The sequence below is a fragment of the Orycteropus afer genome, unplaced genomic scaffold (assembly GCF_000298275.1).
Source record: "Orycteropus afer afer isolate SDZICR_OR568_19922 unplaced genomic scaffold, OryAfe1.0 scaffold00217, whole genome shotgun sequence".
Taxonomy (NCBI): domain Eukaryota; kingdom Metazoa; phylum Chordata; class Mammalia; order Tubulidentata; family Orycteropodidae; genus Orycteropus; species Orycteropus afer.
Genome location: NW_006921804.1, coordinates 897,486 through 920,572, shown reverse-complemented (window position 1 = coordinate 920,572; position 23,087 = coordinate 897,486). Strand labels below are relative to the sequence as shown.

The 23,087-nt window shown below is 53.5% G+C and overlaps 1 protein-coding gene across 1 annotated transcript; it reads right to left on the bottom strand.

The window, feature by feature from the left end:
• Window positions 1-4,339: 4,339 nt before the first annotated feature.
• On the bottom strand, window positions 4,340-21,343 carry INSRR (insulin receptor related receptor). The gene is made up of 22 exons (XM_007948602.1): window positions 21,259-21,343; window positions 17,223-17,774; window positions 15,294-15,597; window positions 15,048-15,190; window positions 14,690-14,834; window positions 13,187-13,401; window positions 12,776-12,902; window positions 10,840-11,078; window positions 10,302-10,469; window positions 10,016-10,211; window positions 9,747-9,788; window positions 9,448-9,668; window positions 9,086-9,219; window positions 8,836-8,998; window positions 8,565-8,670; window positions 7,848-7,900; window positions 7,442-7,671; window positions 6,053-6,163; window positions 5,754-5,913; window positions 5,309-5,438; window positions 5,037-5,171; window positions 4,340-4,583 (listed from the first exon to the last, which is right to left on the bottom strand). The coding sequence occupies exons 1-22, from the start codon at window positions 21,341-21,343 to the stop codon at window positions 4,340-4,342; spliced, it is 3,903 nt and encodes a 1,300-aa protein (XP_007946793.1).
• Between the last annotated feature and the right edge of the window lie 1,744 nt (window positions 21,344-23,087).

Here is a 23,087-nt window from a genome sequence, read left to right as displayed (position 1 = left end):
AATTATTTGCAACCTGCTCTTTTCGCTCGGCAGTACATCATGGCCATCTCTCCATGTCACTAAATGTACTTCTGCAGCATCTTTTTAAATGATATCACAATTAGATAACAAGGATAATAATTTGTATAGTGCTCTAAAGCTTACAAAGCACTTGGCATCCATTATCTTATTTCTGCCCTCAGCCTTCCTGCACAGGGGTCTCTCCCTTAGGAAATTCTGCTTCCCAAAGAGCCTGGCACCCCTCCTTCACACCTGGGCCTCCCACCCCACTGGACGTCTTTGTACAGTACAACCTTCACTCTTCTGCTTCCGCAGTGGTGGGTTTCTACTCAGACTGCCATTTCCAGACTCAGATACTGGTTGGACCCACTCCCTCATCTCCACTTCTAGTCTGGCCCAGCTGTCCAGCTTTTGTCCTTTTTATCCATACTGTCTCCTTGCATTGCCTCCCAGAGAGGATAAGCCTCTGCCTCATTTCCTTGAGAACCTTTCATAGTCTCAGAATTTCTTCCCTGATGCCCCTTTAGTCTTCTCTACATTGGTCACTCTTTCTTCTGGCACCTCTGCTCACCTCCCTCCCCTGGATAATGACTACAGCCTGACCAGCCTGACAGGGGGGAGCCTGAGTAGGCCCTCTGCTCCCTCTGGATGTTCCCTTGCTTATTTCTGGAGGTGATCAAACAGAAAGTCTCACAAGGGGAAAGGGTTGGGAACCACAGCCCCGCAGATATTGAAGGTGGGTGAGAAGTCCTGGGATGTTCTCAAGGACTGCATTGCTGTGTGGAGAGTGTTCTGAACTCCTGTCTCCCTATTTCTCTCTCTCTCTCTCCCTCACCTTGCTTTTCTCTCCCTTTCCTCACTACATCCCTCGCACCCCCATTCTTTTCTGTCCTCTCTTTGTGTGATATCAGGAGAATGGCCTTGGTGCTACAGCTCACTCTGTGGGGAAGAAAGGGTGACCATGGGGACCACCTATGCTGCAGCTCTCTACTCTGTAACCAGAGCTAGGAGGAGGAGGAACTGGGAGCACCCCACTTTGTCCTGCTTTCACGAAGGCTGGCTCCTTGGCCTCAGATCACCTCTACCTGTACCCTGCCCCCTTTTGGGGCCTCTCTCCAGGTGAGAGGAGCCCAACCTGTCCTCCCTACACTCATAAAGAAGCATCTGTTGTTCTTGAGCTTGGAAGGGGTGAAACGTGAGATCCACAGCCCTCAGCACCCCTCTGCCCAGGTGAAGGACCTGTCAGGAGGATTCAGGGACAGCTTCAGGGGGACGAATGGTGAACATGCCATTCTGTCCATTGTCCCCTCACCTTCAGCCAGTTGCAGGTGACTTTGTTTGAGAACTAATATTGAATTCTGTCTGGATCTGGGGAGGGAGAGGAGGGAATCAGGAAAGGTGTTTCTAAATTCTCCCTCAGTCACTGCACTTCCCCTTCTGCCTCTGGGGTAGGAGTTCACCCCTCCCTTTCCAGGTCAATCAATGGTCTGTCTCCAGCCATCTCTGAGAAGAGACACTTCTTCCCTCCACAAGTTTCCATGTATAGCTGGGAAGTCCCTTCTGAAGTTTAACTCCCATATCTCTTGCTATCTTGTCAAATCCATTTTTTGTCCCCTTCTAGGACATGGATAAGGAGCTCTGGTGGTATAGTGCCTATGGCATTTGACTGCTAACCAGAAGGCTGGCGGTTCAAACCCATCAGCCTCTCCACAGAAAGAAGATTGGGCACTCTATTTCTGCAGAGATAGTGCCTCAGAAACCCAAGGAAGGATTGCTATGAGTTGGAATCAACTCCACAGCACAGAGTCTGGATTTTGTTTTGGTTTGGGACATGAATGGCAGTAGAGCTTGTCTTCCAGAATCCCTACATCTTTCTCCAAAAAGTTCTTCTGGGCCAAGTATCAGATGCTTATTTTTGGAGATGCTGTCCAGACAGTATATTTCTGAGGCCCTCTCCAAGTACAGACGGCCAGCACTTCCTAAGCATACAATGTCCAGCACTGTGAAAGTTAGAGGGCACGGCTGCTGAGGAGAGGGGCTGATCCCATTGCTGCCCTCTGGGCCTATGCCAGTTCGGGTGTGCCTCTGTGGGTATATGGAATTCAGATGGGAGACTTCCACTCTGCTGGAGTGGTGTAGTGCCTGAGGCAATTGACTGCTAACCAGAAGGCTGGCAGTTCATATCTACCAGCCAGCCACTGCTCAGAAGGAAGACTGGGCAATCTACTTCCATAAAGATCTATCTTCTCGGAAACTCGAAAGGGGTCGCTATGAGTCAGAATCAACTTGATGGCAATGAGTTTGGTTGGAGACCACTAACAGAAAGGAGAGGAGAAAACCTCCCTGGGTCTTTTCTCCCTAAGCTGCAGTCCCACTGGTAGCCGTTAGGCGTCACTGTTGCTCCAGGCACAAATGACGGGCTGGCACGGGGCAGGGGTGCAGCTCCAGACAAGCGGTCCTTGCTGCCCACCCTGACCTCAAGAGTACAGTGTATGAGTCACAGTTGCGGCTGTAGAGACAGTCTCACACATATTCATGCCCACTCCACTCAGGCCCTGTCTCAAGAAACTGTGGTTTGCCTGACAGCTGCTGGGGATTCACCGCCATTGAGTTGATTCCGACTCATGGTGAATTCTCATTGGGTTTCCAAGGCTGTAAATCTTTACAGAAAGTAGACTGCCTCATCTTTCACCTGTGGAGCAGCTGGTGGATTCAAACCATCAACCTTCTGGTGGTTTGACACTACACCACCAGTATAGTAGGTTCAAATACTACACCACCAGTACAGTATGTTAAAAAGCCCCCGTAGCCTTGATCAGCCCCTCCCATTGCTTCCCATTCACCAAGGTTTTGAGCCATTCTGCAATTCTTCACGTGGCCTCATGGCACTGGCGTAAAAGTCTTGGAATGGATCCTCATGTCCCTTCCAACACGTCTCAAAGGAATCTCTCAACTCATGACACTTCCAGAAACTGAGATCCTGGTCTCCCAGAATAACCAGACCCTGTGCTGGTATGGATTCCGCCTTGAGTGGGGGGTATCTTGCATGGACTGGTGATGTCATCAGTGCCCCTCCCTTGTCCCATGGTCTGTCCACTTAAAGTCTATTCTGTGATATGGTAGGAAATACCTGCTTGTTGGAAATATCTAACAACAAAGTAAATATGAGATGTGGGGGGGGGTGTTGGTACAGCTGGGAGGCCAAACGCAAAGGCTTTCTGCTGGACGCAGACACTTCTGGCCTCAGAGCAGAACAGGACGTAGCAGCAAGACAGTCCCGCTTCACTGCCATGGCAACTCTGGCTGCTCAGGTCCTCACGAGGTGGTGTTTGACAGCAATGTATTTATCCTGTATCATCGCCTTAGGGTCACCACCTCAAGTCCCAAAGGAGGCTGAGAGGAAGTTCATTCAATGCTAACACCATGTAGATGGAGAGATAATGGGCTGTCCAGGACCAGGGTACAAACGGACCATGGCATTTATTGTGCCTTCCCCTGTCTTCCCATGAGAGATGGGAGTGGGGGGCAGGGGTGAGGGAAGGGAGGAAGACAAGGCTTTTAAAGTCTTAATAATACAAGGATAGAAGGGAGACAGAGGGGAAGAAGCTGGGGAAAGGGGTGAATCTTCACCAAGGGTTGCCCCTGGAGAAAAAGGAGGAGGAGCACCAAGCTTGGGGGTCCTGGGTGGGGTGAAGGGAGATGAAAAGCTGATTGATGGGCAGAGGAGAGGGAATGCCTGCTAGGGGCAGGCTGGGAACCTGCTTACCCAAGTTCCTGGGTTCTCCCTACGACACCTAATGTACAGGGCAGAGGGGAGGAGGTGAAATACAGTGGTAAAAAGGGCAGTCATATGGACATCTCTCCCTCTCCCCGCCCAGCATCTCAAACATGAACGGAGAGTGCTCCAGGCCTGGTTCCGACTGCTCATCTGGTGTCAGATTGTGGTAATGGACCCAGATGTCCAAAGGACATCCAACACTGAGGGTGGGGTTCTCTGGATCCTGTCTTCAGAGTGGGCAAACCCTCTCTTGCTAGTCTGTATAGAGTTATTCTGAGGGCCAGGAAGTCCATGGGCAAGTCTCCTCCCATTCCCCCTGTTGTGACCCTGCTAACTTTCTCACAGAGAGCTCTGACTCCTGAGAAAATCTTTCCCGCAGTGGGTCAGCTCTGATACCTCCCTGCACACAAACCTTCCTGCTCCTGCCCCACCCCCAGCCATCCCCTGCCCTGTCTGACTGTGGGGAGGAGGTGCAAACATCTAGACATCCCATGTTTGCAAGGTCGGGTCCCTTCCTTTCTGCCCATGGAAGGGAGGCCAGTTAGCAGGAAATGGGAGCCCTCAATTCCTTAGACCCCCATTTTGGGGGCTGCAGTTTGAGGAAGCATCTCCTGGGGCTTGGAGGGAGTCAGGCTCTGCATCAGTGGACAGCAGGGAACCCCGGCCACCCTGGCAATCGGGGCTGTAATAGAAGGAGAGGAGGCGGAAGGAGGGCCGCAGCTCCTCCTGTATGCTGTCCAGGATGTGGGTGAAGGTGGGGCGCAGGCGTGGGTTCTGCTGCCAGCAGCGGCTCATCAGCTCCTGCCTAATGGGGAGGGGGGAGTGTCAGAAGGGTCCTGAGACCCAGCTACACCCTGAGATCCTTGCACGGGTTGGGCTAGAGGGATTGTCTGGAAGGGTCAGAGGGGAGTGAATGGGCATTATAGTGGGAATTTCTAACTAGGGAGTCATAGCTGGTGATGAAGGAGGCCTGGTGGCATAATGGTTAAGTGCTTGGCTTCTAATCAAAAGGACAGTCATTAGAAGCCACCAGCTGCTCTGCAGGACAAAAGACCAGGTGATCTGCTCCCATAAAGATGACAGCCTAGGGAACCCTATGGAGTGGTTCTACTCGGTCCTATGGGGTCTCTGTGAGTTGGAATTGACTCAATGGCACACAACAATAAAATTGTGGAAGCAAATCATCAGAGTGGGTGGGCCAGAATCACTGGGGCAGGGCAGAGCAGGGGTGAGGAAGGGGGAGGATAAGGTGACTCACAGCTGAAGGGGACAGCCATCTAGCTCCTCTAGGATCCCACCATCCATGACAAACTTGAGCACCTGCTCGTTGGATAGGCCCTGGTAGGGTTGTTCAGCCAAGGTCACGATCTCCCAGAGCACCACGCCGAAGGACCTGGAGGGCATGCAGGGGGCCTGAGTCCAGCACCCTTCACCCCTGCTCAGTGCACCCTGAGGGAGTGCACTGTCCCAGGCCACTCCCCAGACCCCACCTCCACATCCCCTGAGCCCTGTGTTCCAGCCAGGCCCCACCAGACATCCGAGTGGGTGGTGAAGATTCCATCTTTGAGAGACTCTGGGGCCATCCAGCGCACCGGCAGCAGCCCCTTTCCACCCTTACGGTAATAATCTGTCTCATACACATCCCGAGTCATCCCGAAGTCTGGAAAGTAGGGTAGAGGGATTGTGGAGAAGAACCATACACTGGCTTCTGCCCCAGGAATAACTGTACCAACCCTTTCCACCTCCATAGTCTCCAAGAGTCATGGAATGTAAAGGCTTCAAAAGACCTCCAAGATCATCCCATTCAAACCCCTTTGCCCTCAGAAGAGGTGCCTAATATCCAGCGTGGGTGTGATTTGCTAAAGTTCTCACAGGCTGTCAGGGACAACACTGTGGGTTAGGCCCAGGCCTCCTGACACCTAGTTTAGGGAGTCTACCCCTCAAGCTGCCCTTGCCCGCCTGGCATCCTCTGTACCCCCAATCTTGACAGTGAAGTCCTGGGACACCATACAGTTGCGGGCCGCCAGGTCTCGGTGCACAAACTTGTTGGCAGCAAGGTACGCCATGCCATCTGCAATCTCACCAGCCATCTGGATCATGTCCCCCAGAGTGGGCCGTGGGAGCCCGGGGTTGTTCTGCAGCCAAAAAAGAGGGCTGCTGAAGAAGGAAACTAGAGGTTGCACTTCTTCCCAAAGACTGCCCCCAACCATTCCCAAGACTTCTCTAATTCCCCAGTCCTGGGAGAAGACTAGCCTCTTGGTCTCTGGTCCACACCTCAGCCTCGGGCCGCAGAGATCGAAGGTGGCTCTTGAGGTCTCCATGCGTCATTAACTCCATGATGACCAGAGTTGGCTGGCCCTGGGACACCACGCCCAGGAGACGTACCTATGATGAACAAAGAGCCTAGTTGCAAGTTTACCCCAGCTCCCCTTAATCCACCTGGCTATGACCATGATCCACTGTGATCACAAACTGATCCAGACAACAACCCTGACCCTATGGAAAACCATGACCCTAACCCTAATTGTACATAACCTAACAATAACCCTAACTAACCCTAACTCATGACCTTGATCATCTTACTACCATTCCATCCATGAACTTGGTCCAACCCTGATCTTGATCTCAATTGTGACCTTAAGAATGAGCTGGACACCCAATGGTGACTTCAACCATGACTGATCTCAGCCCTAGCTACAATCCTACTTTTTTTTTTTTTTTTAAACTTTTTAATGTGATTTTGTGATTTGGGTGAAAGTTTATAGAGCAAGTTGATTTTCCATTCAACAATTCATGCACATTGTTATGGACATTGATTGCAATCTCCACAATGTAACAGCACTCTTCTCACCTCCTCCTTGTTTTTACCATTTCCATTAGTCCTTCTTTCCTATCCCTTCCCTTCTGGGCTTTATTCCTGGGTAAATGTTGCCCTTTTGATCATGCATGGTTCATTGTCCTAAGAAGTAATTATCTCTCGTGTTATTGTTCACCTTCTAGGCCTATTTTTTGGCTGAAAGTTGAACCACAGGGGTAAGTTCAGTTCTAGGTTTGAAGGGTGCCTAAAGACCATAGTCTCAGGGGTTTTACCAGTCTCTATCAGATCAGTAAGCTTATCTTTTTTTTTTTTTTAATGATTTTGAGTTTTGTCCCACATTTTTCTCCCACTCTACCCAGGACCTCCTATTGTGATCCCTTTCAGAGTGGTCAGCAGTGGGAGTTGGGCACCATCTAGTTCTTTTGCTCTCAGGGTCATGAAGGCTGGGGTTCATGTAGTCCATCAGCCCTTTGGACTAATTGTTTTCTTGTGTCTTTGATTTTCTTCACTCTTCTTCTTTGTTCCAGATGGGAAAGACTGATAGTTGCACCTTAGATGGCTACTCACAAGCATTTAAGACCCCAGTTGCTATTCACTAAAGTAAGATGTAGAACATTGTTTATGTGGACTATGTTATGCCAATTGACCTCGGTGTCCCCTGAGACTGTGCCCATAACCCTATTTTGATGCTAACCCCAACCATGACCCTTATTCCAGTTAGAATCCTAACCACAGTTCCAATCCTGACCTTGATGGGGCCCTGACCTCATCCCTGACCCTTTTCCCCTTACCACATGGCTTTTACCCTAATTACAGCCCTGACAGCGCTCCTGACCTTCCCTTACCACATGGTGACACTTGAATGCTTTCATGACAGAGGCCTCCTGGAGGAACTCAATGCGTTCCCGTGGGCTCGCCAGCTCATTCACCGTCTTCAGGGCCACGGGCGTGGACTCCTCTCCAGCCTCAAGTCCTCTTGCCAGCCCCTCATAAACCATCCCAAAAGAGCCCTGGCCCAGTTCCCGGATTATGGAGATCTTCTCCCGAGGCACCTCCCACTCGTCAGGGATGTACACTGAGAGGAGGTGGGGGGGGGGTCACAAGCAAGGATGCTGCTCACTGCTGCACCCCCACCCACTTCTCCTCTCCCCTTAGGAAGGGGCTCAAGTCCTAAGGCCACATTCTCCAAGAAGGTCTCTGGAAGTCTGCCTCCCTTTCCCACACCACCTGGCCCCCAGCCCCCAGACCTACTATCAGAGGCGCTGAAGTACTCCGGATTCACAGAGGTATACAAGGTGCTGTTTCTGCAATGGGAGGCGAGGAGGTCAGGCTGGAAGAGTCCTCAGGAGGGCAGGAGCAAAGTCAGAGGACAAGGAAGAGGGACTTTGGGATGAGGAGAGAAGTTACTGAAAATCCTCCCAAGTCCTGCTCAGGATACCCCTGGGGGACCCTAAGCACTTTCCTAGCTAGTCTTGGTTCTAGTCCTAGGATCTGACAGGCTGGGAGTAGGGGGAACACGGGACTGGAAAGGCTCTCACCCCCTCAGCTAGTTCTTAGGGCCCATCTAATCAGGGTCCTGCCCCCATTTTCCTCTTGCATTCAATTCAGATTCTGGAGGATCTGCCACATCCTGAGGTCTTCTGCCCCTCCCCCTGCTATGGAAGGACCATCTTTATTACTTCTCAGTTTGAGCTGATAGTGTGGACTTCTAGTCTGGGGACACCCAGACCTGAGAGCTTTTCTAGAATGCAAGACTTTCACTGCTAAAACCAGGAGAGTCCCAGGCAAACCACAGCAAGCTGGTCACCTTAGCTGAGAGGTATTATCTCCTCTATGCCATGCCCAGGGGACCAGTGACTGCTCTAAGAAGTCTTTCAGCTAGCTGATCTACCACCCTCAAACTGCATTCTCTTTATGCTGAGGGCTCAGAGAGAGAAAGGGATAGGAACTGGTGGGATTTGTCATCACCTCTTCTTGCTATAGAAGAAACCAAGGGCAGCAAGAATGATGAGCAGCATGAGCCCGATGGGGGTGACAGTGAGGAGGACATGCAGCCCCCCAGAATCCTCTTCATCTGCAGGGGATAGGACAGGGTCAGAGGGCAGTAAAAGGTGGGGTTGTCTCCAAAAATGGAGAAGTCAGAAGACAGGAGATGATTCTCCTTCTACACTGGGAAATAATGGGGCAGGAGTCTAGCTGGGGCTGTTTTGGAGTAGGCTGGGACAGAGGCTGTGTGTACCTGGGCCAGGGATGTAGAAGGCGACACTATCCGTCCAGGAGCCATTGCCAGCCAGTGAGGTTGCCCGAACCCTAGCAGAGTAGTTTCCAGGGGGCAGCAGAGCCAATTGGACTCCTCCGAACTTGGCATATCGCAGGCGGGACACACAAATCACTGTGGCCTCCTGAAGGCAATATGTGACAGCTGGCTGGTAAGGGAATGGAGGTGCAAACGTGAGCTGCGGGTAGGAAGTCCCCTTGGGAGTACCTACCTCTCCAGAACGTCGATACTTGATCTCATACTTGAGGATGAGTCCATTGGGGTCTGGTGGCTCAAGCCAGCGTAGGAGTATACTGTTCTTGGCCGCCTCCCAGGCCACCTTTCCTGGGATACTATCGGCCTCTCCTGCAGGAGGGGGCACCCGAAAGCCGGGCCACAAGTATTTCCTCTCACCTTCACTTTCAAAACCAAAGGGCTCAGCTGGCAGGCTTGAGGGATTATGGAAATTGGGAGGGGCGCGTAAAGCAAGGCCCTGGGGTTAGAGGGAAGTCAAACAAAATCAACCAGCACTAGTTGCATAGGGCCCTTGTGGTCGATGGTGGGAGTGGGAGATGGAAGGTCAGGGTCACTTACTGTGGGGCATGGTGCGCGCAAAGACGAAAGTGGCTGCGCTGCAGCCCACGGTGTGAGCCGCGTGGTTGCAGGCGTGGATGTCGATCCGGTATTCCGTAAAGTGGCGCAGGCCGCTCAGCACCGCTCGCTCCCGGGGCACCTTGTCCTCCTGGATCTCGAAATCCGAGCTGTTTCCCGCTAGCCGAGGGGCCTCCGCGGCCCGGCGGTGCCTCCACGAGTCCCTGGGAAGGGTGAGGGTTACACCCAAGGCCCCGCCGGAGTAGCCACGCCCCTCAGCCCCCGGCCACGCCCCTGCTCACCTTTGGGGACTCTTGTTGATGGACGTCACTTTCCAAGGAGATCTGGGGAGGCCAGTGCGGGGCCCTGTCAGGCCCGCCCCGAACACACCCCGAACACTTCCCTGTGCCCTCAGCAGCCAAGCACGGTCTCCAAACCCGCCCCCAACCAGAGCCTCCCCACAAGCCTAGGCTCCGCCTGCACAAGCTCCACCTTAATTTCCCGCGTAAACCAGCTTCCTGGAGGACCCGCCCACCAGACCCCACCCCCGCCCGCGAAAGCCGCCCCGCACTTGGGGATGGTGATGGCGTTGTGTAGAAAGTTTTCAAACTTCTTCTGGAATGAGGCTTCTTGCGCCTCCAGCGGGGGCAGGGCTTGCCCAGGAGGTGGGTGCTGGCAAGGGCAGCAGCCGGGCTCCACCTCGGTCTCGAGTTCCCCTTCTTCGCGGTCGAAGCGGGGGTCGCTGTTGCTTGTTGGCAGTCTCAGGCCTGGCGCGGCGGCAGAGATGAGGGGTTAGAGTCTGGCGACGCCCGCGGTGCATCGCCCGCCCCGCTTGCGCGCGCCTCCTCCTTGCGCACCACGATGGCAGTAGTCGTTGAGATAGAGGTCACCGTCTTCTGCCAACCGCTGCCACAGCACCAGGTAGTAGGTCATGTTACCGTTGCGCTGGATCGGGGGCTTCCAGCGCACCAGCAGGTGGGAGGAGGAGTTGGAGGTGGAGATGACATCTTGGGGCACCGTGGGCGCTGGGTGTGTGAGGAGGGTACAGCTCAGAGGCGGTGGGGCACTCTCCCAGATATTGTCTGGTAATGGGCCTCTCTCCTTAGAGTCCCACTACCCCTTCCTTCTCCCTTATCACCTACCCCTTCTTAGAACTCAGCCTTTTGCCCTTCCCTTCTCTGCTGGAGGCCCTTGATTCTGCTCAGCTATTCACCTTGCACTTTCCTATCCCCACCCTCCCTAGGACCTAGGTGAATAGCGCCTATTCTTTTCCGGCTGCAGCTGCTATGGGCCGGGTGTTTAGCATTCTGGCTTCTCTGTTTCTGGTGCCTAGATTCACCCACTCACACTAGATCCAGGCATCTAGCCTCGGTTCCCTCCAAAGGCTGCAGCTACCTGCAGGCAGGGTTCGGAGGTACACAATGGGGCTCTGGGCTCCTTGGTGAGGACTGTCCTCAGCGATGGTCAAGGTGATGGCCCGCACAAACACTGCGTACTGTGTCCAAGGCTTGAGGGGGGCCAGTGTTACCCCTGGCTCCTGGGTGCGGCTTAGGGGCAGCTCCACATCCAGCAGGTTCCAGCTCTGGGTCCCACAGGCATCTGGCCCCACGTGCTCTGTTGCATTCTGGAATGGGCTGGACACCCCATGCAGGAGGTGAGGGACAGGGCTAAGCCCTTAGTTCCTAGTGCTGCCCTCTTCTCTGAATCATCCCAGGCCTTTCACTCCCATTCTTCTCCCAGTATGCATGAGCTGAGTCGTGACTCCAGCCACCTGTTAGACTCAGTGGGTCCTGTGATATCTGTGTCCTCAGCCAAATCTGGAATGAAATATCACCTCATCCCTTAGCAAGGAATACTGAGCTTCAGTTTCCATGTGGATTCAAACATCTTACAATGTATAAATGAAACTAGGAACTATAAGGGATGACATTATCCTAATTCCCCACAGGAAGGATTTCCTGGACCCAGAACCAGGAGTCCACTCTCTTCCCCAAGTCCTATTAAGATAGGCCCGTGAATGGATTTTGAACTCTATGACCCTTCCAAACTATAGGTGACATTTTGTGCTTTTTGTTTGTTTGTTTGTTTTGAGAGAGGGCTCCTAGCTTTCATCAGCTTCTCAAACATATCTATGATCCCAAATGGCCAATACCCACTGTTACAGGGAAATTAATTGGGGTCAGAGGCAACTAGTGCTGGCTGCCTGGAAACCAGGGCAGGGGCAGGCTTGGGGCAGAAGGGAAGCTGCTTCCTGAGGCAGATGAAAGCAGAGCCCACATGGGCGATATCAAGGAGGCAATGGGGGCATCACAATGATGTCTAGAATATTTGTTTCTTTGAAGGGGACAAAACCAAACCTGTTGCTGCCAAGTTGTTTCCTATTCATAGAGACCCTATCAGACAGAGTAAAACTGCTCCCATATGGTTTCCAAAGCTGTATGAGAGCAGACTACCATATCTTTCTGTGGAGCCACTGGTGAGTTCAAACTGCTGACCTTTCGGTTAGCAGCCAAATGCAGCTGAGTGCTTAACCACTGTGCCACCAGAGCTCCTTTGGAGGGGACTAAGCCAACCAAGCTCACTGCTGAGTCATTCTGACTCATAGTGACCTCCATTGAGATTCCAAGGCTGTAAATCTTTATGGAAGATTGCCTCATCTTCCTTCTGCGGAGCAACTGGTGGGTTCCAACCACCAATCCTTGGGTTAGTAGCCAAATGCCTTAACAACTGCACCACCAGATCTCCTTCCATCTACCATAGAAGGAGAAACTACTTTCCATCCCTCTCCTCCTAAGGCTTTCATCCACAATCCATTTCTCTTCTCTAAGGATTTCTATTTTTTATTGCTAGCCATACTTTTGGAGAAGTCCTTCCTGTGGTCTAGCCACTATCCCTCCTGCTGGGGGTCAGTCCACTCTCTCCAAAGAAAAGAGCAGCTAGTCCCTGGTGGACCCTACTTCCTCCCTGCCTTAGGCTTTAATGAAATGCTGGCAGAGCCTCTCATAAAACTGGCCAAATTAGTGGGCACTACCCAAACCGCTGCTGGGGCAGGAGCATGTGGTCAGTGTAGAACATTAGCATACTGAATTGAAGCTTAATTATCCCAGCAGGGCAGCTTTCAAGTGTTCCAGAAGCCCAGTTTCACTTGGTGAGGGGAGACTGAGGCACAAGAAGTTGTAGGAAGAGGACAGACATGGGCTGTACAGGAGTGCGACTTGGGAGTCCTCCTGGCTTCTAGCTCTCCACAGCTGGGCTGGCGGCTGGCCTTAACTGGCAGGTTGTAGCGAAGAAATTGGCCCCGCCCCATTCTGGACACGCCCCCGAGACTCACGACTCCTTGTAGTACACGATGAAGCTGAGCAGGTCGCGGGCCTCCAGCGGCTCGTAGCGCTCCCAGCGCAGCAGGATGCGGTCGGCCTCCGTAACGTTGGACACGAAGCGCAGGGTGCGAGTCTGGCCTGAGTAGAGCGAAGGGCGAACCCCAGCTTCCAACTGAGCCTGTCACCCGTCCAAACCTTCTTCCCTCAAACCCTATCCCCACCCCGTTGCATCCCATTGCTAACGTGACCTCCGGAGAGAACTTCTCAAATTGACTCATTCGAGCACCCTCTCCCACCCAGATGCAGGTATCTGGTGTGTTTCAGTGCGTGAATATCTGCGTGTGTGACCGCCTGGGTGTGTCTCAGGCTCGTGTCTCTCACTGCGCGTGCGCTTGCTCTGGGGTTGGGGTCTCGGGTCTCACAGGCGGCTCGGTCTCCGTTGGTGCGGGGGTTGATCTCGGCCTTGTTTTGCCGCCCTCGCGTTCCGGTCACCTCCTCCAAACGGTAGATATGCTCCAGGCAGAGGCGCGGGTTGAAGGCGAAGTAGATCTTGCCCACGGGAATTGTGAGCCCGGCCGCCACCCAGGGTCCCAGCTGCTGTAGGTTCTGGTTGTCCAGCACGTACAGAGTGTAGTTCCTGAGGGAGGCCAGGGGACCCTGCTCTGCGCAGGATGTGGGGGCAGGGGACAGGGCAGTGGGGGGGCTTATGGGCCTCCAAGAGGGGCTGGGCTGGAGGCACAGAAGAGGAGGGGCACTCAGCAGTCACCCTTCTATGCCATGGCCCAGGAGTGATCTCCAGCAAGTCACCCCACCCTCCCTGACTTTGTTTTCCTCATCAGTGAAATGGGGTCAACAGCTTCCTGCCCTTCTCCCTTCTTCCCCCACTGCACATTTACTGAGCACCTGCTATGAGACAGGCTCTGTGCTGGCTTTAGGGGACACAGGAGTGGTACTCAGCCTAGGGCTGTGCCCCTCCAGCTGGGCTGTGAGCACCCCTTAAGGTACATGGCCAGGAGCCATGACAAGTCACAGGAAAACATCTTCTTCAAGTGTCCGTTTGACTGGATGGTGATTTTAAACATTATTTTAATTTTGAAAAATCCTGGCTATATTATGGAGTAGGCCTTGACTGGTCAGTGGTAGGTAGGGCTGACTTTCAAACCCAGGCAGTCTCTGCAGCTGGGAGGATTAGATGATAGCAGTATGTTGTTGTTTTGTGTCATTGAGTTGGTTCCGACTCATAGTGACCTTACAGGATAGAGTAGAACTGCCTTATAGAGTTTCTAAGGCTGTGATCTATTCAGAAGCAAACTGCTACATCTTTCTCCCATGGACCAGCTGGTAGATTCAAAGTGCTGACTTTTCGGTTAGTAGTCAGGTGCTTAACCACTGTGCCACCAGGGCTCCTAGCAGTAAGTATAGCCAACCCTTATAGAATTATATATAACTAACAACAACATAGATAGTGTAGTGCCTAAGGCACTTGACTGCTAACCAGAAGGTTGGTGGTTCAAACCCACCAGCCACTCCTCGGAAGGAAGACTGGGCAGTCTACTTCCATAGTGAAACGGCCTGAAAAACCCAAGGAGGGGTTGCTATGAGTCAGGTCCGACTCGACAGCACATAACAACAACAACATAATTTATATAGTCTATACTGTGTCCCAGGCACTGTTTTAAGCACCTTACAGTTAACTCTTTAAGTAACATTCCCAACAGCCTTAAGAGATAAGAGATAAGCAGTGTTATATAAGCCCCATTTTACAGATGAGAAAACTGGGGACCAGAGAAGTTAAGTACCCTTCCTGGAGTCACACAAGTAGTAAGTGGCAGAACGCATGCTCTTCACTACTACTCTGGGTGTGCTGGTGGGGTGGGGGTGAAGGACAAAGGGTTCTGGTCAGAGGCCTGATTCTGACCCCTTACCCATCCACCATGGCATCCCCCCGGATTAGTTTGAGGTTCTTGAAGAAGCCCAGGGACACGAGGGCAAAGGAGTGCTTGATTTTGAGGAAGCCGGTGATGGTCTCCACCAGCCCCAGGCTGCGCTGCAGCTCCGGCTCCAGATTGTCTGGGGATGGGGAAGGCATGGCTGGAGCCTGGGCTAGGAAGGTGATGGGGTCCATGGGGCAGGGGCTGAATGGAGACCTGGGGAATTTGGGCCTTCAGGGCTGGGACTCAGGATGATAAAAAGTGGTAATTCAGCTGGGTCATTTTAAGGGGCATGACCTAGGAGGAAGGGTGTGATCAGGAGGAGGAGTGTGACTGTGAGGAAGATACTGACAGCCCTGGCGAAGGTTGAGGATGAGGCTCCCTTCCACGTGGGTGCAGCCCACCAGCTCTTGTGCTGCCTGGACAGAGTCGATGGTCTTGGTGCCCACCTTGCACTCTTTGGGGCACAGCCCCTCACACTTCTGGCAGAATATGCTAGCAGAGGCAAGGGGAGGGTGTGGCATGAGTCCCAGACCTGTGTGGGCCTCTTTGGGACTCCTCATTGTTCCAAGGGTGCCCTCACCCACCCCATGCTCACCTGCTGCCATTACGGGTGAAGCCTGGAGGGCACTGGGCCAAGCAACTTCCCTGGTGAATGCCAAAGGTGGAGGCGCGGCTGGGCACAGAGCGCAGGCTGGCACAGTGCTCAGCTGTGACACAGCGCCAGGACTCATGCTGGTAGGTACCTGGAGGGCAGGCCTGGTGGCAGGCACCCTGGAAGTAGAGGTGGCGGCAGGCCACACAGGCACGGGGATCTTCTGGCTGGCTGCAGCCCCCGAGACATTCAGCATGGCAGCATTCACCCTTCACTGTGCAGGCCAGCCCGTGAGGGCAGGGGCACACTGTGGGCAGAGCGCTTTGTCAGACCTTACCACCACCTCCTCAGTCCTGTCCACCTCTACCCCCCTGCTAATTCTGACCCCTTCCCCCCCTCCTCTAAGAAGACTTCCTGGGATGAAGCACTCCCAGTCTGCACCCAAACCCCTCCACTTCAGATGATACTGATTGCTGACTCAGAGGGGGACCATTTGAGGGCATGGACTGTGGCCCCTTTCTGTGGGTCCCCACCTCTCACAGTGCCTAGCTGAGGCTGTCTGAACTCAGGATGGAGCAGTGACCTTGTCCCCCGTCAGGGCTGCCTCTCTCCAGCCTGCTGGCCTGTCTAGGCCTGGTGCCCAGATCATCACTGGGCACAATGCCAGAGTGAACTAGCCAGTCTCTCTTGAACAGCTAGGCCAGGGCAAGGTGGGCTGGGAATGTGTGGAGGGGGGAGCCACCACAGGTTGCTCACCCCTGCCCCTGTGCCTGCTTCCTCCTTCACCCAGCTACCAGTGTCGGCCCTCTGCCAGGAGGCAGCCCTAAGCAGCAGTGGGTGGGTGTGGGCCTGGTGCCCAGTGGCCTGGGAACTTGGCTTCGTGGCATCTGGATGTCTGTGGGAGTGCTACATGGGCAGAGGGTCAGCCAGGGCGTGTTGACACTGTACACTGGAGGATGTGCAGCAGCGTGTTTACAGCCAACAGGGAGGCAGCCGGGAGGTAGGGCCCAGAGGATACAGCAGGGATCTGGTTACTCTCCTGCCCTGAGGTGCTGGGGGTGGGGGAGCTGACCTCCAGGAGCTGTGTGAGAAGACTCCCACGTGGGGGACCCCAGGTCTGTCCCAGCCTCTGAAAAGGATACCTTCCCTCCCCTGTAAGTTCACTTCTCCCTCCTCTAGCCCTACTCACAACCACCCTAGTTCTCTACCTCCATCCTTCTCTTTCCTCTTCATGCATCTTAGTTCCTAAAGAAGATCCCACCTCACATTCTTGCCCTCACCTGTCCTGTCTATCAACTCTCACCTCTTCCTTTCTTCTCCCACCCAGCTCCCAATCGGTCCGTTAGAGCGATACCCACCTCCTCTGCATTACCTGTGCTGTGGCCACTTTTAGTATGAAGAAAGAGCTACTACCATGGCCCAGGTATGACTCTAATGCTTTATAGCTTAGCTTATTATTCATAGCAACCCTATGATCATTTTACACATAAGGAAACTGAGGCATAGGCTAAATGAATAGCCCAAGGTCGTACCATCAGTAAGTAAAGAGCTGGGATTTTAATTCAGGCCATCTGACTTTGTACTGAACCACTGCCCTACCCTGCTTCTTGTACTTCCTCCTTGTATCCATTCATGCTTAGCCTCTTCCCCCGTGCTCATTTTGTAACTGCCCTTTACCTAGTCCATGACTACTTGCCATCTTGTGCCTGCACCTTGACTATCTTACGCAGAATCAGTTATTGGAACTTTTCTGAACCTTAGTTTCCTCATCTGCAAAATGGAAATAACAATAAGACCTGCCTCATAGGATGAGTGAGGATTAAAATAAATAGTGACAGCAAAATACTGACCCATATCATCCCATGGCTACCCAGTGCCAGTTGCCCCTGCCCTCTCTGTGCCCTCAGTCATGTTTTGTGTGTCACTGCCCACCTTTCTGGCAATGGCTGGAGGTCCAGCACCTGTAGTCGGTGTGCCCGCTGAAGGTGGTCCTGGCACAGGGCTCACCAGCAGCGCCCAGTGTGCCAGGGCACACATCGGCACATTCTTCATCTAGCTTGTTGCCCACGATGTGGTTGGCTCCAGGTGCAGGCTGCAGCAGGCCCCAGTCGATGGTGGAGAGGTGGCAGAGCTCCTGGTTCTTCTCTACCCGTACGGCTCCCCGCAGTACAGCCCCCAGAGCTGGCAGCCCTATGTCCCGCAGGTGCGGCATCTCGAAGATGACCAGTGCATAGCCCAGGAAGAGGCGGGTGCCACGGATGACTGATAGGTTGGGGAAGAGGTCACGGAGGCTTTCCAGGCCATAGACACGGAAGAGCAGCAGGTAGTCGGTGACCTGGGTGAGACGTGGGAAGCTGAGGCCACGGAAGTCCTCTCCTGTGGCTGTGAACATGAGCAGGATCTGCAGGTGGCCCTCCACTACACTGCAGTTCTCCAACCGCCAAAGTTCTGCCACCTCTGAACGGATGTCCAGGCTGGGGCACACTGTGGACACATGGGGCATGAAACAGTCAGTACAGCCCTAGCCAAGCACCTCCATCTCACCCTGGCAGCTTTGGAGGATGGGAGCCACACTGCCAGTGGGACATTGAGCAGGTCTGGGCTCCACTCTGGGCATGGGATGTCCTCCTCCCTGTGCCCCCAAGGCCTTAGTGCATTAGCCTCTACCAGATGAGCCTCCATGGGCAAAATGAGCTCCTGACCTTCCCTCCCAAGCCCACTTACCCTTCTCAGTGGGTAGCAACTTCATCTTTGCAGCCACTCAGGCCCTAAACCTGCAAGTCACCCATGATTTTCTCTCTCTCTTTTAATTTTTATTGTGATTTGGGTGAAAGTTTACAGAGCAAATCCATTTTCCATACAGCAGTTCATACACATTTTGTTTCCTGTCATTGACTGCCATTCACCACAGTGTAACAGCTCTCTTCCCACTTCCTCCCTGTAGTTACCTCTTCCCTGTGTCCTTTCCTCCCATGCACTCCTGCCCCCCTAAGCTGTCTCCCTGTGCAAACACTGCCTTTCTGTTCTCCCACGATTGATTGATCACTCCAAGGAGTTTACCTGATGTAAATGTTCACCCCATACACCTGCCTGTTGTTTGGCTGGAAGCCACAGGAGTGAGTTCAGTTCCAGACCTAAAGGGTAACTAAGGGCCATAGTCTCAGGGGTCTCACCAGGCTCTATCAGACCAGCAAAGATGGTCTTTTTTTTCCCCCTAATGATTTTAAGTTTTGTTCCACATTGCTCTCCCACTCTATCCATGATCTCCTGCACCAATCCCCCTCTGAGTGGCTGACAGGGGTAGCTGGGCACCATCTAGTTCTTCTGGTCTCATGTTGACTCTTTCTCTTAACCCTCCCCCCACCATCCATGAGCTCTATCTTTAAATATACCCAGAATCCAACCACTTGTCACACCTTCCCTGCTTCCACTATTATATTCCCCTGGATTCCCAAATGATCTCCCTACTTCTGTTCTTGTCACCTCTATGGCCTGTTCTCCACTTTCATAACATAAGTTGGATAATGTCCCTCCTGTAGTTAAAACCCCCCAATGGCTCCCATCTCACTTGATATAAAAGTCTAAGTCTTTTCCACAGGTCTGTCAGCATGTGCACAATTTGAGTCCCTGTGACCTCTCTGATTTCATCCCCTTTCTCTCTTCTTCAGCTACACAGACCTCTGCTCTTCCAGAAACAAGCCAACCAAGCTCCTACCTCAGGGTCTTAGCACCTTCTGTTCCTTCTGGCAGGAACACTCTTCCTTCTACATAGCTTCCTTATCTCCTTCAAGTCTTTGCTCAGATGTCACCTTCTCAATGAGGCCTTTTCTGGTCAGCCTATTTAAAGTTGCGCACTCCCTATTCCCCTTCCTTCTATAATTCTTGATACTTTATAATATATAAGTTACTTATTTATTTTGTTAATTGTAAATTCCATAAGGGTAGGGATCTTTGTATAATTCACTGCTCTATCCCTAGTGCCTAGTATAGTGCCTGGCACAAAATTGGCACTGAATAAAATATTTAATGATTGAATGAACTCTGTGACTGGAAAGCAGTCCCTTGCATTCCCCCATGGTGCCCATTCCAGGGTTGGAACCTCTGGGCACTCAGGGATCATAGGTTGAATCAGTTGACATCTGGGTCCCTAACCCATTCTTCCCCTGGGCATCTGGAGATGTCTGGCTCCTTCAGATCCAGACCCCCAGCCCCATTTCCCCACTGTCTCCCTAAGGCACCTAGTATCATTCCCCTAATGGATATCTCACTTAATCCCAAGGTGACCTTCCATGGCTCCCCATTGCCAAAGGTTCAAATCTGAATTTTTTGGCAAGACATTCAGGTCCTGCTAACCTCTCCAGCCTCCACTCCCTCCCTTTCTCCCCACCTAGCCTTCCTATATTGCACACAGCACAGGTTCCCAGGCCCATCCCCCATGGTTTGTTAAGTGTGTGGTGTGGGGTGTGTGTGTGTGTGTGTGTATGTGTAGGGGAAGCAGGCAAGGCTGGTTCCCTGGGGCTTACTTCACACCTTCTCCCTTTTGTCATTAATGGTCCTGAGCTTGGCTCTGCCCAACAGCTCTGAATGTGTGTGTGTGTGTGCATGCGTGCACACCCCTGCGCCAGTGTGTTTCTGCAAGCATTCAGGCACATGTGAAAAAAATGGGAGAGGAAGAGACAGTGAGAATGGGAAAACACTTCTAACCCTTCCCAGCGAGGGCCAATCAGGCTCTGCAAAGCAGATGGGGGGTTCTCTCAGGCGCCCACATGCCACTTCCCATCATTCCCCTACCTCTCCAGGGCTCCCCTGATGGGAGTCATTTGGAAAAACAAATCCACGACTTTCACAGATTAACCCCTGCCTCCCCTCAGGACATGGCTCTGTGCAAAGCAGCATGAGAACTGGACATCTGGGTTCCCTGACTAGACTCCCCCGCCTCAGGGACATGCTCCCATCCTGACAACCATACTGCAGGCTGGCATTTGCCTGGCCCTGTCCTGGCACAGCAGGGGAGGAAGGGAGGAGAGGAGGGAGTGCAGCAGTGGTGGTGGTGGTGGGGGGGGACTGTGCCTGTCAGGCTGCAACTTCTAGAAGACCCCCTACCTCAAAAGATTTGTATCATTCCTGTCTTTGTAAGAAGGGGAGACCGCCCTGGAAGCCTCCAGTCTGAAGGGAGTCATGGGATCCCTCAGGCAGAGACTGAACTCATCATGGGAGCAGGCTTAGAGTGCCCCTCAGTCTGGAGGGGAATGGTGGGCTTGGGGAAGCGGATACTTCTTAGTCTTTCCAGTCCTTCCCCTTTTGAATCTTCCATCCCAGTCTTTTTCCTCTCCCTCCCCCAGTTCCCCTCCCCCATAAGAGCCTTTTAGTCATTGGGTTCCTACCAGTCCTTCTCCAATCACGTGGGAAGTGTCTAGCCTGGGGGTAGGATCTGGGGCACTGACAAAAAGCAGTTCTTCCCCAACACCAGCCCCTCAGTGGGTGAGCCCTGGGAGTGGGGGATGTGGTATAGGGCCCTGGAGGTAGGAGCTCAGGACCTGGTCTGGCTCTACCCTTCAATTCTCTGAGCCTCAGTTTCCTTGTCCACACAATGGGTCCACTTGCGTACTGGTGGCTGGTCCTCAGCTACCAGTCCCCTTCCCATTCAGCTCCAGAGATGACCTCTAAGAATCTCCCAGCCCCATTCCTGTTGTCATTCAGGCTTTACTGGGCTCACAATCTCACAACAGGAGCGGAGAACATCTATTCCTGCCCCTATTTTGAGGTCCTTCTCAAATCTGGAGCTGAGAGAAATACACCTTTATGTGGGGAAACTAACTGCTCTTCCTGATGGGAATTCCTTTTGAGAGCTAAACTGTCTTCATGTTGCAGTGCAAAGCAGATGTGTTCTGGTTGGATGCTCAGTAGCTTAGCTTCCCAGCTGGCTGGGAGGGAGCTGGGGGTCCGGGAGATGGTGCTGGAGACTCACCCTCTAGTGTGTCCAGGCCGAATCCCAAGGAGAGGAGGATCACAAGCAGACATGCTATCCAGGACCACAGGCTGGGTACTGCCATTGTCTCAGCCTTAGCTTGGGCTCAGTCCTGGCTGTCCTCCAGATGGTCTGGTGAGAAGGGTCTGACTGGCCCTAAGGGACACCTTTCAGGGACAGAGAAGAGAAGGAGGGCAGAGACAGAAGAGAAAGAAAAGAAAGGAGAATCACAGAGACACAAAGACAGTGTCAAGCTTCTGGAGGCAGAGAGATTCTGTGAACCCGGAGACAGGAGATGGAGACAGAGATTCAGACAGTGACTGGGAGAGACGCAGAGAGAAATAACACAGAGTTAAGAGCAAAAGGCAGGTCAGGAAGCCAGCAAACGCAGAGGACAGAGCAGAAGCCCTGAGAAGAGTGTTGGCCAGAGGGAAGCAGTGGGGTTCTGGCATGTGGGACTAGGTGGGGGTGGCCTCCCCAGACCCTTCGGGATGGCTGGGCTCCTGAGCGCCCACTCACTGCCCTATCCCAGGGCGGGCACCCTGGGGCCGGCCCAGTTCCGGCTCTCCCCACCCTAGCCCCAGGCTGAAACAGGTTCTTTTGCGGGGCCTCTCGGCTCTCTCCACCCCTCCCACCTGGCCAAACCAAAATATTTAGCCTGACAACTGAGGGGGGGGGGTACAGGTCTGTTGGGGAAATAAGGTCAAAGTACAGGGGAAGAGGATTAGGCCAAGAACCCAGCTACCCCCTCCTTTCCCGCTGCGGCTGCAGTGGCTCCCACCCCAGGCTTTTCTCGAGTGGGGCCGCACGGAGGCAGGGGCAACCAGCCGGTCGGGTTCTCCGGAGAGTGGCTGTTTTGGGTTCTGCTAACACGCGTCCTGGTACCTTCGGGATAACTTCCGGCAGCCGCGACTCCTTGCAGAGTGGGAGCTTATTGAAACACGGCAGGAACTTGAAATGTGTCTCCTGAATACGCAAGCCCTGAGATTGTCGGAGCCCCTCTCAGTCTCCCAGGAGACCGCCCAGTCCGCTTTGGGGCCCCTTTAGCGCGAGCCTCGCTAGGGGCCAAGGTCCTGGTTTTGGCTAAGATCCGCGAGGGAGGGCAATCACCGTGTGGGGCTCCGCTTTTGTCTGGTCATCCTTCTAAACTCACGCTGCTTGGTCAGTCCGTCAGTCAGTCTCGGTCGCTGGGACTTGGGGTACGGTCCGTGCTGGAGCCCTGGCAGAAAGAACTGTGCACCTCTCGGAAGACTAACTCTGCCGGCGCACTGGGGCCCCTGGCTGTCCCCTGCCTCCAAGAGCCCTCCTCCAAAGCCTTTCCGCGCCCCCCCCCCCGAGACGGGGCGGGCTCTTGCAGCCGCAAAGGCCCGCGGGTGGGTGGGACAGTATCTGTCCTCTAGCGCTTTGGGTGCTGGGGATCCCGGGGCTTTCCGGGTGCGAGGCCTTCTAGGGTCCAGGAATTCCCAGCTTCACCCGCGGACGACTCCCGCGTCCGAGGAGCTCAGAGAAGATCTATTAATTTCTCCTCGCAGAAATCGATGCTCTTGTCAGGACGGCGATCGATGCCAGCCCTGCTCGGCCTAGCCCTGCTGGACCTGGGGGCCAGCGCTGGCGGGTCAGGGTCAGAAGGCACAACGCGGTGGGGGTTGTAGGCAGCGACCCCCTACTCTGCCTGAAGCTCAGACCTTTGCGCTCCGGCCTCTGTCGCCACCCTGTGGCTTCTCCTGGAAGGGCGGGGTCTCTCCTCCTGGTCTCCCCCTTCTGTGTTTTTTCATTTTTTGGGGGGAGGGGAGCACGCTTTCCCTTTTTCTATGTCATCTGTTTTCCTT